This window comes from Camelus ferus, chromosome 3 (genome assembly GCF_009834535.1).
Source record: "Camelus ferus isolate YT-003-E chromosome 3, BCGSAC_Cfer_1.0, whole genome shotgun sequence".
In the NCBI taxonomy this organism is placed as follows: Eukaryota; Metazoa; Chordata; class Mammalia; order Artiodactyla; family Camelidae; genus Camelus; species Camelus ferus.
Genome location: NC_045698.1, coordinates 36056859 through 36070921, shown reverse-complemented (window position 1 = coordinate 36070921; position 14063 = coordinate 36056859). Strand labels below are relative to the sequence as shown.

At 33.8% G+C, this 14063-nt stretch overlaps 1 protein-coding gene across 5 annotated transcripts in view; it reads left to right on the top strand.

Annotated features, from left to right (window-relative positions):
• Positions 1 to 14063, top strand: part of SLC38A9 (solute carrier family 38 member 9) — an 82846-nt gene that overhangs the window by 24465 nt on the left and 44318 nt on the right. For 3 of the 5 annotated variants that reach the window (XR_004316848.1, XM_006187357.3, XM_032472338.1), the window contains exon 3: positions 13397 to 13529. The exons of 1 other annotated variant lie outside the window; for it this stretch is intronic. Coding sequence is in view for 3 of the 4 variants with exons in the window: in XM_006187357.3 (XP_006187419.1) it covers positions 13397 to 13529 (133 nt within the window). In the remaining variant the exon portion in view is untranslated. Of the gene's footprint in view, positions 1 to 13268; positions 13530 to 14063 lie in introns of all 5 variants that reach the window. One more of the 5 variants, XM_014561472.2, reaches the window with a different exon arrangement.

Genomic DNA, 14063 nt, shown 5'->3' with positions numbered 1-14063 from the left:
TAGGATTTACTCTCTTAACAACTTTCAGATATAATATACAGCAGTGTTAATTGTATTATCATGTTGTACATTACATCCCAAGAACTTATTTATCTTACAACTGGAAGTTTGTATCTTTTGACTGCCTTCATCCATTCCCCTGCCACTGTCCTGCCAGCCTCTTGTAACTGCAAATCCAATCTGTCTTTCTGTGAATTTGTTTGTTTTTGAAGTATAACTTACCTATAGCCCTGTGTTAGTTCCTGTTACACAACATAGTAATTTGATATTTCTATGCATTTGAAAATGATCATCATGATAAGTTTGGTTATGGTCTGTCACCATGCAAAGATACTATGTTATTGACTGTATTTCCCATACTATTCATTTCTTAACCCATGGCTCCTTTTGCAACTGGTATAACCACTTTTAAAAACCAGTTTGACAACTAGAATTGTTAAATATAGAGTTACCATCATGACCTAACAGTTCCACTCCTACATATATACCCAAGAGAATTGAAAACATGTCTACACAAATACTTATAAACAAATGGTCATAACATTAGTAATAGCCAAAAGTGGAAACAATCCAAATTTCCATCAGTTGATGTACGGATAAACCAAATGTGATATATTCATACAATTGAATATTATTTGACCATAAAAAAGGGTTAAAGTATCAATATATGCTACAATGTGTATGAACCGTGAAACATGCTGTGTAAAAAGCCACAGGAAAAAGGACACATATTGTATGATTCAGTTTATATGAACTGTCTAAATTAGGTAAAGTCATAGAGAGAAAGCAGATTAACAGTTGCCAAGAGCTGACGAGAGGGAAGAGTAAAATCTGGGATTGCTCTGAGGAGTGATGAAAATGTTCTAATTGATTATGATGATGGAGGCACAATTCCAAACTATTAATTAAAAACTATTGAATGTTACACTTCAAAGAGTAAATTTTATGGTATGTGAATTAATATCTTAATAACTATTATTTAAAAAAAAGAAAAGAGGCCATGGGGATTTCTGCTTATGACAAGGGCAGATTGAAGAATTTGGATCAACCAACTTGCTGAGAATAACTAGAAAAGCTGACAAAAAAATTTTTTTAATCTATGTAAAGACCTTGGAGCACTAATAAGATAATGAAGAATAATGAGATCTGGATCAAGGAGAAGGAGGAAACCAAGAAAGGGGAGTCCAGCATTTCCTCAAGAATATCTGCCAGTTCCATTTTACTAGCTGAGAGGCCAATAAATTGATAGAGCTTTTGACAGCTAGAGGGAGAAACATTGAAATCCAGCGTTCACTGAGAGTAGGTAGGCCCCATGGTAACTTTCTGTTGGAAGCCCTGAGACCTATAAGCCTAGAAATATGAGTGAACTGGAAATAGAATGGCCTTCTTGCAGAGACTGTAGCTCAACTTTAACTCATCCAATTCCTAAAACTGGATTAAGGTGATCTAGGATTGCTAAGTGTCTCAGATTGGCTCTCAAAAGCAAATGTAAACCCTTTCTAAAGAAAATAATGTTACTTTAGGCTTGAACTTATTTGTACTGTTTTCCATATACTAGAATTCCAGTAAGTACAATGCCAAGTTCTTAATCAAAAATAGCTAGGCATAAGAGAAGACAAGACACCATGACTGGAAATTGAGACCTGATACACAATAGAGACTGACAGGTGATCCAGATAATGGAGTTATCAGAAACAGATTTAAAGACTATGTTTAATATGTTCAAGGAACTTGAAATAAGGCTGAGAATTTTGGCACTGGCTAGAAATATAAAAAAGAACCAGATTTATGAAAAATGTTTGTTGAATAAAGAAAGACCCAGATGGAAATTCTGGAACTAAGAACTAAAACTGAAAAACAAACAAAAAACCCAGTAAGCTAAGGTAAAAAATCAGCCAATGAGGAAAACAAATGTTGGCAAGGATGTAGGACAATGGGAATGATCATGCAGTACTAGAGTAGGTGTAAATTAGCACAACTGCTTTGGAAAAGAGTTTGTAATTGTCTACTAACGTTGAGTATACACTGTTTGTAATCAATAGAGCGTGTGTGCATTTCAACAAGAGATATATACAAAACTATAGATTACAACTTACTCATAACAGTGCCAGACTGGAAACAACCCAGATACCCACCAATAGGAATGTTTAAATAAATTGTGTTTTCATGTAATGGAATATTATACAGCTATGAAAGTGAACAGTCTACAGCTGCAACCAAAAATATGGATGAATCTCAGAAAGATAATGTTGACAAAAGAAGCTGGATGGAAAAATACATATTGTGTGATTCCACTTTACATAAAGTTCAAAATTCAGTAAAACTAGTTTCGTCTGTACCTACGTGCATGTATGTGGGTCTGCACTCATTTGGAAATGTATTAAAATGTCAACTGATTGGTTCTAATGGGTGATTTTTTACTTTCTTCTATAACTTCTATATTATCCTCAATATAAATGATGTACTACTTTTATAAAAAGAAAAAAGCTATTCAGAAAATATAGCATTCCTGCAATTTAGGATAAAAATAGTATATGAAAAACCCATTTTCTTACAAACATTGTTTAAATCACCTGTGCTTCTAGAAATACAAATTAAAGACACAAATTATCTTTTTTCTCTACTTAAGGAAGGTTTTATTTTGTTTTGTTTTTGATGTATAAAGAAGGTTCTGGAAAAAAAAGAAGCATAAAGAAATATAATCCTATCACATAAAGGCAAGTGTTGTTAAAACATTTTGGTATATTTTCTCCTATCCTTTTCTATGATTTTTTAATGTGAGATTACATGCTATATACGATTTAATGTGCTGCTTTTTCAATTTAAATTTCTGTTACATGCTGTTGTTACTTATCCAAGTTATTCCCTAGTTATCTCCCTGCCCGTTTCTCTTCTCTGCTTCTGTCCCTTCCTCTCTACTCCCTCCCTCCCTTTCTTTCCTTCTTCTGTTTCTTCCTTTTGTCAGTAAACATTCACTAAGCTCCTGTTGGTGCCAGACACTTTGGGGAGGGAGATAGATACTCAGGTTAAAAAGAAAAAAGCACTATGATGAGGGGTTATAAATATTTGATTTATATATACATATTTTTTTCTTTTTAACTCAGTACTCATTTTTCATTAGGAAAGAAATTACTGATTTATCCCATCCTGATCCAGCATTACCAAGAACCCAGGGGATCATATCCCTATGAGTAATTATGCTGTAAGGTCTGGCTAAACCCAGCCAGGAGTAGAATGAGGTCATTTGTGGTACTGATGGCTAGGTGCTTTGGAGGTTTCTGTTCAGGCATTGCTCTGTGTAAGAACATTCAGTGGTCTAGGGCAGGAATTAGCAAACTTTTTTCTGTGAAGGGCCAGATAGTAAGTATTTTAGGCTTTGTGGGCATATAGACTCTGTTTTGCCATTGTGACATGAAAGCAGCCATAGACAATACATAATTGCATGAGCCTGGCTGTGTTCCAATGAAATTTTATTTGTCAAAACAGACCATGGATTAGATTTGTCCCATCTGGCTGTAACCAGCTTCTGGTCTGCAGGGACTGGTGATTCAGGTGTCAGCAACCACAGGAACTGGTAAATCCTGCTGCTGTGGCCCCTAGAGATACCTCTTGTCTTGCTTCTGGAAAAGTTAAAAAAATAAGGCCCACTGACCTTAATTTCATTCTACCTCGGAGTTGCTTCTAATATTGTTCTAATCAAAATGGCCTTTTGGCTAACAAAACAATCTTGTCTTTCCCTGAACCTCATGCCCCTGCAGCATACCTAGAGTTCTTTGGCAAGGTCATCCAAGGATTTTAACTGCTGTAAATGCTAGGGATAGTGACTGAGTCTAAGAATGGTAAATAAGGGGAAAGTACCGGGTTTCAAGGAATAGTAAAAAGTTTTACAGTAAAAATTATCCTTAAGAATCACTGAAATGTGCCAAAAAGCTACATTATAAGAATTTTTCCATCTTAAGAATTCTTTCTAAATATCATTTGATATAAATATGTATTATTTAAATGTATAGTAATTTAACAATGTTTAATTATTAAGCTATTTACCGTTTTTATTATTCTAAATGATGTTTTGATTAGCAGCTTTCTACATACTGTATTTATACCATATTTTTATTTCTTCTAATAGAGTCTCAAAAATACAATCATTAAAATGAAGGATGTAAGCACAGTTAAGGCTCTTGATACCTACAGCCAAATTATTTTCTGGAAAGATTGTGCCACTTTATACTTCTACCAGCAATGTGTGGAAGTTTCTGTTTCAAAATCCCTTTTCTCTCGCCGTTTTTCTTTTTCACTAAAGTATCTCTTATATTTTGTTTATAAAACTTTCCTATATGTAAAAGTTAGTTGGTAAGAGTCAGTTGGCAGCAGGTTTCATGTCGGACCCTTGCCTTTACAGTCTATTCTGTTATTCTGGGATTTGTCTGCTGAGTAACATGCCATTCAACCAGCAATGGATTCTAGTCAGGCTACTGCAGTATTTGCCATCTGGGTTGAAAATACAGCCGTCGTCACCTTAGAGATCAATTTGTGTAGACCATTTGTTGCTAGTGTCTTTCCAGTGGCAAAGCAGTTTTCTTAGCCCATCTGCCTTTCTTGAGAGACATGATAAAGATTTCTAAGGCTTGATAAGTAATATCCCTTTAAGTTATGGGAGAGGAATAAGAAAGAGGCTTTTTTTTTATTTTTGGCGATCTGTTTAAAGAGTAGTTGAGTTTTGGTTTTTGTGTTTTCAATTTCTACGTAACAGAACTAAGATAATGAAGAGAGCAATTTTAGTATTCAGCTAAAGAATCACATTTATATATTAAAAAATCAGACTTACCTCAATATATATACTTAATGAAATCTTTACTTTCATTACCTTTCTCATTTTTGAGAAAAATAAATTTTAATTAAAATGCTGACCTGGGAATTTCTTCTTCCCTGCCCCTCACCTTTAAAAATGGGGAATAATTAGGTTTTGAAGCTGGAAATTTCATTTCTTTTCCAGAAATTCTTTTGGTAGTTTTGTGTAAGAAGGAGAGTAATAATTAGCATAACATTGCAGGTTGAAGCCTACAATGTCTTTATATATAAATATATTAGTATTTATTTATAATTAACATAAATAATTATATTATTTATAACCAAGTATGTAATTAAGCTTATCTTAATTATATTTTATAATTAAGACAAGCTGTTTACTTCAAAATAGTAAGGTAATAATACTCTTACTTTATTGCGCTTAAATAAATTCAGACAATTTGTGATTTATTTTGGCATTCTCATAAAGTAGATAAAAGAAGGAGCTTCTTGAAGAACTACCCTCTTGGGATTTTTTTCCCACATTCCTACTCTTTCTTTATGAAATTTCACACACTGTGTTCCATTGGAACTGCTTTTTCTAGGTGGAAGATAGGGGTGATGATGGTGGTGATTTATATCAACCTAAAGAAAAACTGAAGAACTATTATATTTGTGTTTACTTGTAGGTGCTTCTAGCATCTTGACTTGGTTGAAATGTTCCTGGTGTTTATATAATTCTTTTAGCCTCATACCAGTGCTGATACTAAAAGTGAAACAAACAAACAAAAAAACTCTTGCGTTTCTGTTAATGATCATTTTGTAACCAAAAAAGAAGAGATTATTTATTTTCAGGTTAGTAGAATTAAAACAATTTATGGATTTTTTAAAAACCAAATTTTGAAAGCATGAATTACATTGAAATAATTTATAAATTCATTCTTAGCAGAATCTATATTTAATTAAGTTATATGTAGGCCTGAGAATTAATTTTCAGGTCAAGTTTTTGGTCCATATGTTGTTGATGAAGATGTCTACTTGTGGCTAAATAACAGCTTAGAATTCTAAAATAAATAATCTGTAACCTTCAGCCAGGCGTTTGTTAATATTTACTTTTTTCATCATATCACCCCTATCAGTTAAAAAAAAAAATAGTAATCTAAAAAATTGGGACTGTATATATTTATATGTGTACATTCAGTTGCAAATTATATACATATACTTCTGTACTTATGTATTATGTACATTATAAAACATAAAAATATAAATTTTTAGATTATAAGATGTAATCATCTTGATAAAATTAACTTTAAAGTTTATTAACAGTACATTAAAATTTTTGTTTTTACTTTATAATGTTAGCAATAACAAGAGAACATGCTTTATTATTTTTGAAAATCTTTCAACACCTTGGCACATAGTAACTCAAACTGATTTGAAATTCATTTCAGTCTCATCTAATAATTATGTAAAAAATTTCGTTGAAATTTGCCTGGTAAATTTTCATCCTCCCTGATATGACCCAATTCTTGCATTTAGTGATTGCTGCACTACTTTGTATATTCTGGTATCCCATGCTGTTTTAAAGTCTAACATACTCCTGTTTTTGTTGGTTTAAATACTGTTAATTTGGAAACAACCAGTAGCTTTGTTCACCTTTCTTGGCTGTCTCTCCAGTCTATCCTCTGATCTCTCCTCTCCTTCGACCTTGTCATTCTCGTACCTTCACCACTCAGTTCTAGCAGTTACACACACACATCCAGGATAATGGAGAGAAAAAGCACTGATTTCGAGAAAGCCTTCAGAAAGCGACTAATCCCTGGAGGAAGAAGAGGAGTTAATAGACAGAACTATCCTTTCCAGGTTAACTGGGAGTAAAATTAAAACTGCTACAACCTGGTAGCTTCTGACCAGAATTGGAGGAGTTGCCTGGCTGGTCTGAAAACTCCATTGGAAGGGAGCTAAACACTTCAGGAAAGTCCTTGTTTTTCTCAACCAATTATTTCAGGGGTGTCCATTTGGAAAGTACCCTGGTCAGAATAAAAGGGGAAAGAATCATTAGATACAGTCAAATCTAATAATTTACATTAGAGTTATAACTTTTTAATGTTTATGTTTTGATACTTTATAAATTTCCATATTTTGAAATAAGTTGAATGTTTAATTTCGCTAATTTTGAAACATTTTATACTCTGAAGACTTTTTAGTGAAAATATTGGTACTAATACTTGTATTTACATGGGATAAATACCAAGATACTAGTATTATCATTTGCTTCATTATTACAATTATTACTTTTATGTTTTTATGTTTAATAACAGGTTCAAAGACCATTTACACTCTTTATTTGAAAGTTCTTAAATGTTAGAAAAATTTTAATCCATGTCTATAAGATTGCAGTTGTGAGTTTTTATTGGTAACAGACATTATTCTCAGCGATAAAATCATACAACAATGGAAACATTTCTAAACATCCATTATCAGAATATTCTCTGTATGTCTTTAATAGCAGCTTCTTTCTCAGTCATTGTTAAAATATCTTTACTTTGAAGGGAGACAGATTAGGTATGTGGGGGCTTTTGGTTTTTGATACCTGCTGTGTACCTATGTAGTATACTGTTGACAGCCACATGCCATCATTGAAGAGGTCAATAAATTTGGAACAATTGTCTTTTTATGGAAGAAAAGTAGGTAATCCATTTTTACGTTTGATGAATCTTTAAGATATTTGCCACAAGATAACCAGCAAATTTCTGTGTGGTACAAAAGATTTTTTTTCAGTCCCTCTTGATATCATTACTAAATTTTGAATGAATATGTTACTTTAAAATCTGTTTTTAGTTGGGGGAGGGTATAGCTTAGTGGTAGAGTACATGCTTAGCATGCAAGAGGTCCTGGGTTCAATCCCCAGTACATCTATTAAAATAAAACAAACAAACAAACACACAAACCTAAACAAACAAGAATACCAAAAACAAAAGACCTGTTTTTAAAGTTCTTTTATCACATGCTGTATCATGTAGAGAAGAGTGCGTAATACATCTATATAGTTTAAAATATAATTATAAAGGCAGCACCCATCCAACCAACAGCAAAGTCTAGAAATTAGCCACATTTGAGAAATTCCCCATGTGTCCTTCACCAAACACATCCCTCTTTCTCCCTATAGGTAACCATTCTCATGACATTTATACGATCATTTTCCTACTTTTCTTTATAATTTATTGTCTGCATATCCCTAAATACTGAATTCACTTTTACCTGTTTTTGCATCTCATGTAAATGAAATCTGTATGCATTCTTTTGTGACTTTTATTTAGCACTGTAATTTTCATCCACATGTATATAACTCTTTCATTGACAGTGGTTTCTAGTATTTTATTCTATAAGTATCTGCAGTTTATTTATCCATTCTACTTTTGAACATTTGGGATGTTTCCAGTGTGGGACTCTTAAAAAGAATGCTTCCATAAGCATTATTATATGTGTCTCCTGCCATTCATATGCAAGAATTTTTCTGGATATATACTTGCACATGGACTTGCTTGGTGGTAGTGTATGCATATATTCAACTTGACTGGGTAATGCCCAGCTATTTTGCACAGGGGTTATACCATCTTACATTGCCACTGTAATGTGTAAGAGTGTGTATTGTTCTACCTCCTACTGGTGCTTGATATGTCAGGTTTTTAAATTTTTGCCTTCTGATGAACATATAGTGGAATTATGTTTTTTCCAAGAGATTGAGGTTTATAGAATGTTATTAATGATTACTGGTTGCTGGTTGTAGGATTATCGGTGATTTTTCTATTTTTTATGCTTTTTAAGTATTTCCAATAGTATTTACACTTAACTCCTTTAGCTACCACTTCATTGCTCTCATTCCTTTTTGTAGAAAACTTGCAAGGATTATTTGTACTCACCATATCCAATTCTCTTGAACCCAGTTCAGAAAGGCTTTTGCTCTAACCACTCCACCGAAACTGCCCACATGCAGGTCACCAGTGGTCATTTCATTGATCAGTCTTCAGCTTACTTGACTTAGCAGAAGCACTTGAGACAGTCATTCTCTAACCCTGAGAAGTCTTTAACTGGCTTGAGGATACCACACTAAATTGATTGTCTTATGGGTTACTGCTTCTCATTTCATAGAGAATTTGATACTTTGATTATTCCCTCCATCATTTCTCCCCCAAGTATTTATTTAAAAAATTTTAAACCTACAGAAAAGTTGAAAGCATTATCCTCATAATTTTCCCTTACTTTTTTTTCTAATTATAAAAGTAATATAAGTTTTAATGATCATACTATGATTATATAAGATACCACCATTGGGGGAACCTGCGTGAAGTGTATATGGGGAACTCTTTGTACTATTTTTTCCAATTTCTGTGTGAGTCTAAAATTATTTCAGAATACATTTATTCACCATATTTATTCAGCCTTTATGATATGCCAGGTACTATTCTAGGCCCTGGGAATGTAGTAGTGATCAAATTGACGAAAATCCCTGCCCTCACAAAGCTTCTATTTATTGGAGGTGATCAATAATAAATAAATTAAAAGTATGTATTAAGTTACATAGTATAAATGCTAAAGAGAAAATGTAAGGCAGAAAAGCAGAGATGGTAGACAGAAAATGACAACGATGGAGAAGAGGGGTTAAAATTTTTTAAGTGGTGACAAAGATAGCTAAATGCCTCATTGAGAAAGGAGACCTTGAGGAAGGACTTGAAAGAATTAAAGAAGTAAGCCATGCAAATATTTAGGGGAAAGGCCTTCAGAGCCTTTGTTGCTACCTGAAGTTGATAACAAAGGTCCTGAAGTAGGTACATGCTTGCAGTGTTCAGGACTGGTGAGAAAGGCCAGTGTGGTGAGTGTGGTAGACAATAAAGTTCTAGAGAGGGTGTAGGGATGGGGTGGCAGAGAGCAGTTTGGTATATGAATCAGGAATTCAGGCTGGAGATGCTAGTTTGAGTGCCATTAGCATATACATTATATTTAAAGTTATGTGATTAGATGTATCCACCGAGAGATTGAGTATAGACAGAAAAGAGAAAATGTCTGGATTAAACTCTGGGTTATTCTGACATTTAAGGGTTTGAGGTTTGAGAGGAAACAGCAAAGGAGACTGAGACTGAGAGTTCTTCCCTTTAGGATTATGTCCTTTGTTGGCACGTGAGGTTCTCCAGGTCCTAGCCCAGATTTACCTCGTCTGTTACTACTGCTCTTCTTATAGTTTTAAAAAATATATCATGCTCTCTTTCTGGGTTCTTTCTACATGCTTTTCCAACTTTTGAAGCACTCCTTCTTTCCTCCTTTTCCCCTTCCCCGATTAACTCCTTTGTATATTTTAGGCTTCACCTCTATTACAGTTTCCTCAGTGGTCTGCCAGACATGATGTAGCTTCCCTTTCTGTGTTCCCTGCACGTACCCAGCATCACACAGCCTTCTTGCTCCCACTGTTGCTCATAAGCACTTTCTCTCTTTTTCAATTTATCTCTCTGGATTGGAATTGTTTACTTCCTACCTCCTCCAGTAGATTATGATCCTTGAGGCTCTGTGTCCTATTAATCATTTAATATTTAGCACAATGCTTAATACTTGGTTGGTACTTAAATAATATTTAATAAATTTGAGAACCAATTAATTAATTAGCCATAATAAAAAGAGAAGAGCCTTATATAGGCCCAGCCTTTGGAGACAGTGAGTAAAGTTGAAGTATAGAGCACGGTTTCTGTGAAAGAGGATGTTGTTTAGGCATCAGAGGAAGCAAAAAAAAAAAAAAAAAAAAAAGTCAGCAAGCCAGAAGTTACCAGTATTTTTCTTGTAGCAGTAAGGAATTTCTAGGTACAATGACTTGATTAACTTCTTCTCTGTCTTTACGAAAACACTGCCTGGCAGACATAGTGTTTTACCAAGCAGGTAGAAACAAGTACAGTGAGTTCATTATTTCGAGTGTTTATTTGCATGAGATTTTTTGAATACTTGATCCCCTTTTCGTTTTCTAACAAACTACCCAAACCTGGCAGGTGTTTGAGTGCTTCACCTTTCACAGAGAAGTGAATAAAGGAATAGTTTTAAATCAAGAGTCTTTGCATTGAGTATGAACCTTCCTAAGAGTTGAAATTGTTATTACATTTCAGAGAAGCATAACTGGTCAGTTGAAGGGTGGAGACAGATTTAAAAGCCAAAAATTTTTAAGGAATTTAAGGAGTGGAACCTAGAAAAGGTGTTAGGTAGAAATAAGGTTTCTTTGTTTATAAGAGTATTAAATGAAAATATAGGGCTCTGAGTCACATTTTAGAATATTTTTAAAATTTTGCTGAATGTTAAAAGCATTTTTTCTGTAGCATGACCATAAATATTCATAAGGTAAGACAAATATAACTTCTACATGAAATACCATAATTTATTTTCAGTGTGGCACAGTTCAGTGTGGCACAGTTCAAATGGAAAGTAACATTGATAGGGAGCAGTCATGTGAAACTGTTCAAAAGAAAGTTTTTTTATTCTGAATATTGTTCTCTGTATAGTATTAATTTTAAAAGATCCAACTAAAGTTCAGTTTAGAAATATAATTTATATTTTTTGCTTTCTCAGATGAAGCTTTAAGCATATGTTTCTAATAATTCAGTTAAAATATGCTGAGTTGTGTATTTTTAAATAGAATCTGTATTGAAAAGATTCCAAAATATTTGTTTGAACAGGCACTCAGCATCTCGATGAAAACTGTTGGAAAAGAAAAATTTTCAGAGTCATTCTGCTCTCTTGAGTACCCAGGCCAACTAAACTGGTACAGTTAACACTTCTGTAAGAGGCCAGGAGCCAAGAAATGTAGCACTTCCTGGACTGCTTTTCAACAGGCCTTCAAGCCAACTTAGTGGTTGATATTAATACCGTTGAGTTTTCAGAGTAATAAGCTACAAGTAGAACATCTATATCTCTTTCTATCAATATTGTACTTATTAGTCTCTGTTAGTAATCCTTGATTAGTTTAAATCTCTGCTTTATATTGGCATTAAAGCTGTGGGTTTGGTTTTTTTTTTTTTAATTTTATGGGGTATCATTCTTGCAAAACAAGAAGAGAATTGCCCTGTAGAGTATGACCTCAAACTGTTTCCCAGAAGTAAATATTTTTTACATTGCTTTTTAGTACTAGTGAGTGTCACAGTAGAGATGTAAGTTACATAGACTACCTTAATGCTTTGGGAGAAGTGTTAGTTATCTCAGACCATCCAATTTGTAAGTAGGGTTAGTTTATTCAGTCTCTGACCCTTTTGTTTTCATTGTATTCCCTTGAGATTTATTGACGCCACTGAATTCATTTAGCAGTTATATGCTTAATATAGATAGTATGTCACATTGATCTCTATGTCCACGTGTTTGCTGTAGTAAGTGCTCTTCGATACTTGTGTTGAACTAGAAAGTACCCACCATATTTAGGTGTTGTGGTGAAGAGTAAATAATGAAAGAAAGATTAATAGATTCTGTATGCTAACTAGGACTAGACTAAATTTAACATCTATACTACCATTTCGCTAATGTCACAGAGTTACTTGGAGAAACAGCAGAAAGTAAAATTCCAGTCACTTGGTTTTTCAAGTGCTTCCCACAAGATTAGATTAATTGTCTCCAAAAACGGTTACCATACTTAAATTTTAAGCTTCTTTCAGAAACATAAATGTAGAGGATTTATATGGACTCAATGATAAATCTCCTGGTTTTTCTTCCATTTATTATTTGGATCTATGTATAATCTGAAATAGCAAATTATATACAGTGTGGGACACAGTGTCATTTGTGACTTCAAGGGATGCGAGAAATAGCAGAGGAATGCAGTCATTTCATGCACCTCTGTCTCATCTTTCCATTTGAGGTGGTTTATTACTGGAAAGGAAACAAATGGAAGGAGTTTCAATAAGGAACTGAAGGGGTAAATGACTGCAAATGTGGTAGAAAACCAGAATCTGCAGTTGATTGAGACACAGTTATGAGAAGGAAGCATACAAATAAATAGTAGCATTTTAGGGTATGTTTCTGAAATTTGAGAAAAGTAAAATAAGGCAAAATATATTTAGTGTCTTGAAGTTCCATTTGATAGTTCTTTGGATAAGTTTCACAAAAGATATGGTTGAGATCACTAACCCTTAGTACATGAACCAAGAAATAGGAATTGGCCCATAAAGAAGTAGAGCCTCTTTAGTAGAGGAACGTTTTTGTCTAATTTCTCTGATTTAGTGCCAGATGCTTTTTGAGAGAATATTCAAAGCTGTGTCTGTCTAAATTTCATTGTTGAAAACTGACAGCTGCTATATTTCTTTTTAATAACTGATTAAAGCTTTTTCTGTTATTATGTCTCCTCTATTGCCAAATTCCTTAAGTTTAAAACAGTGTTTAAAGTAATAGCATCATGAAACAAAAGCTTTATTCTGTGGATTAGATAATACTTCTTTTGTGACATTTTCTTTTCCCACCAAAAGTGAGAAGTGAATGCCTTGCCTTGGTACATCCCATTTCTAATGAAGGACAAGAAGTTATTTTCTTCAATGGCTGACTTCCAGAATTTCTGGCTGAACGTTCTTTGTCAAGCGTATATTCCCTTCTCTAGGCCTTTCCATATAGAGCCCACAAACATCGTCAATGTGAATGATGTCATTCAGAGAGTTAGCGACCATGCCTCTGCCTTGAACAAGAGGATTCATTACTACAGCCGGCTCACTGCTCCTGCAGACAAGGCACTGGTAAGGGGCAAAGCATTGCTAATTGTCTAAGGTTAAGTTGAAACTAACAATGAACAACATAAGCCAGGGCAATTCCCAGTGGTTGAACTCTTTGCTGGCCATATTCCAAGGACAGCATCGTGGAAGGTCAAAGACATTAATTAGTACATGTTCTACATCTTAGGCTAGTTCATTCCTATTAGCCTGGCATAGAGAGATTTGAAACAATCTATGTTGAAACAGCCTAGAGATTTCTTGGATTAAATTCTTCTAATCCACAATCCTAAAGAATTATTGAAGTAGTTTAGGTTGTTGATTAATAACAGATTCTACTTAGTCCATTCAACTTTTAATTTTGAAGCTACAAGGGAAAAATGTTTTTAGAAATTTTCTACAGGAGTGGGAAACTGAAATATATATATATATACATATATAATATTTCCTTATTTAGCAGTGACATTTTATAGATCAAAAACAAGAGTCAAAGGGCAGATAGTAAACATTTTAGGTTTTGTGGGCCACATACTATCATATATTCTTTTCCACTTTTGTTTT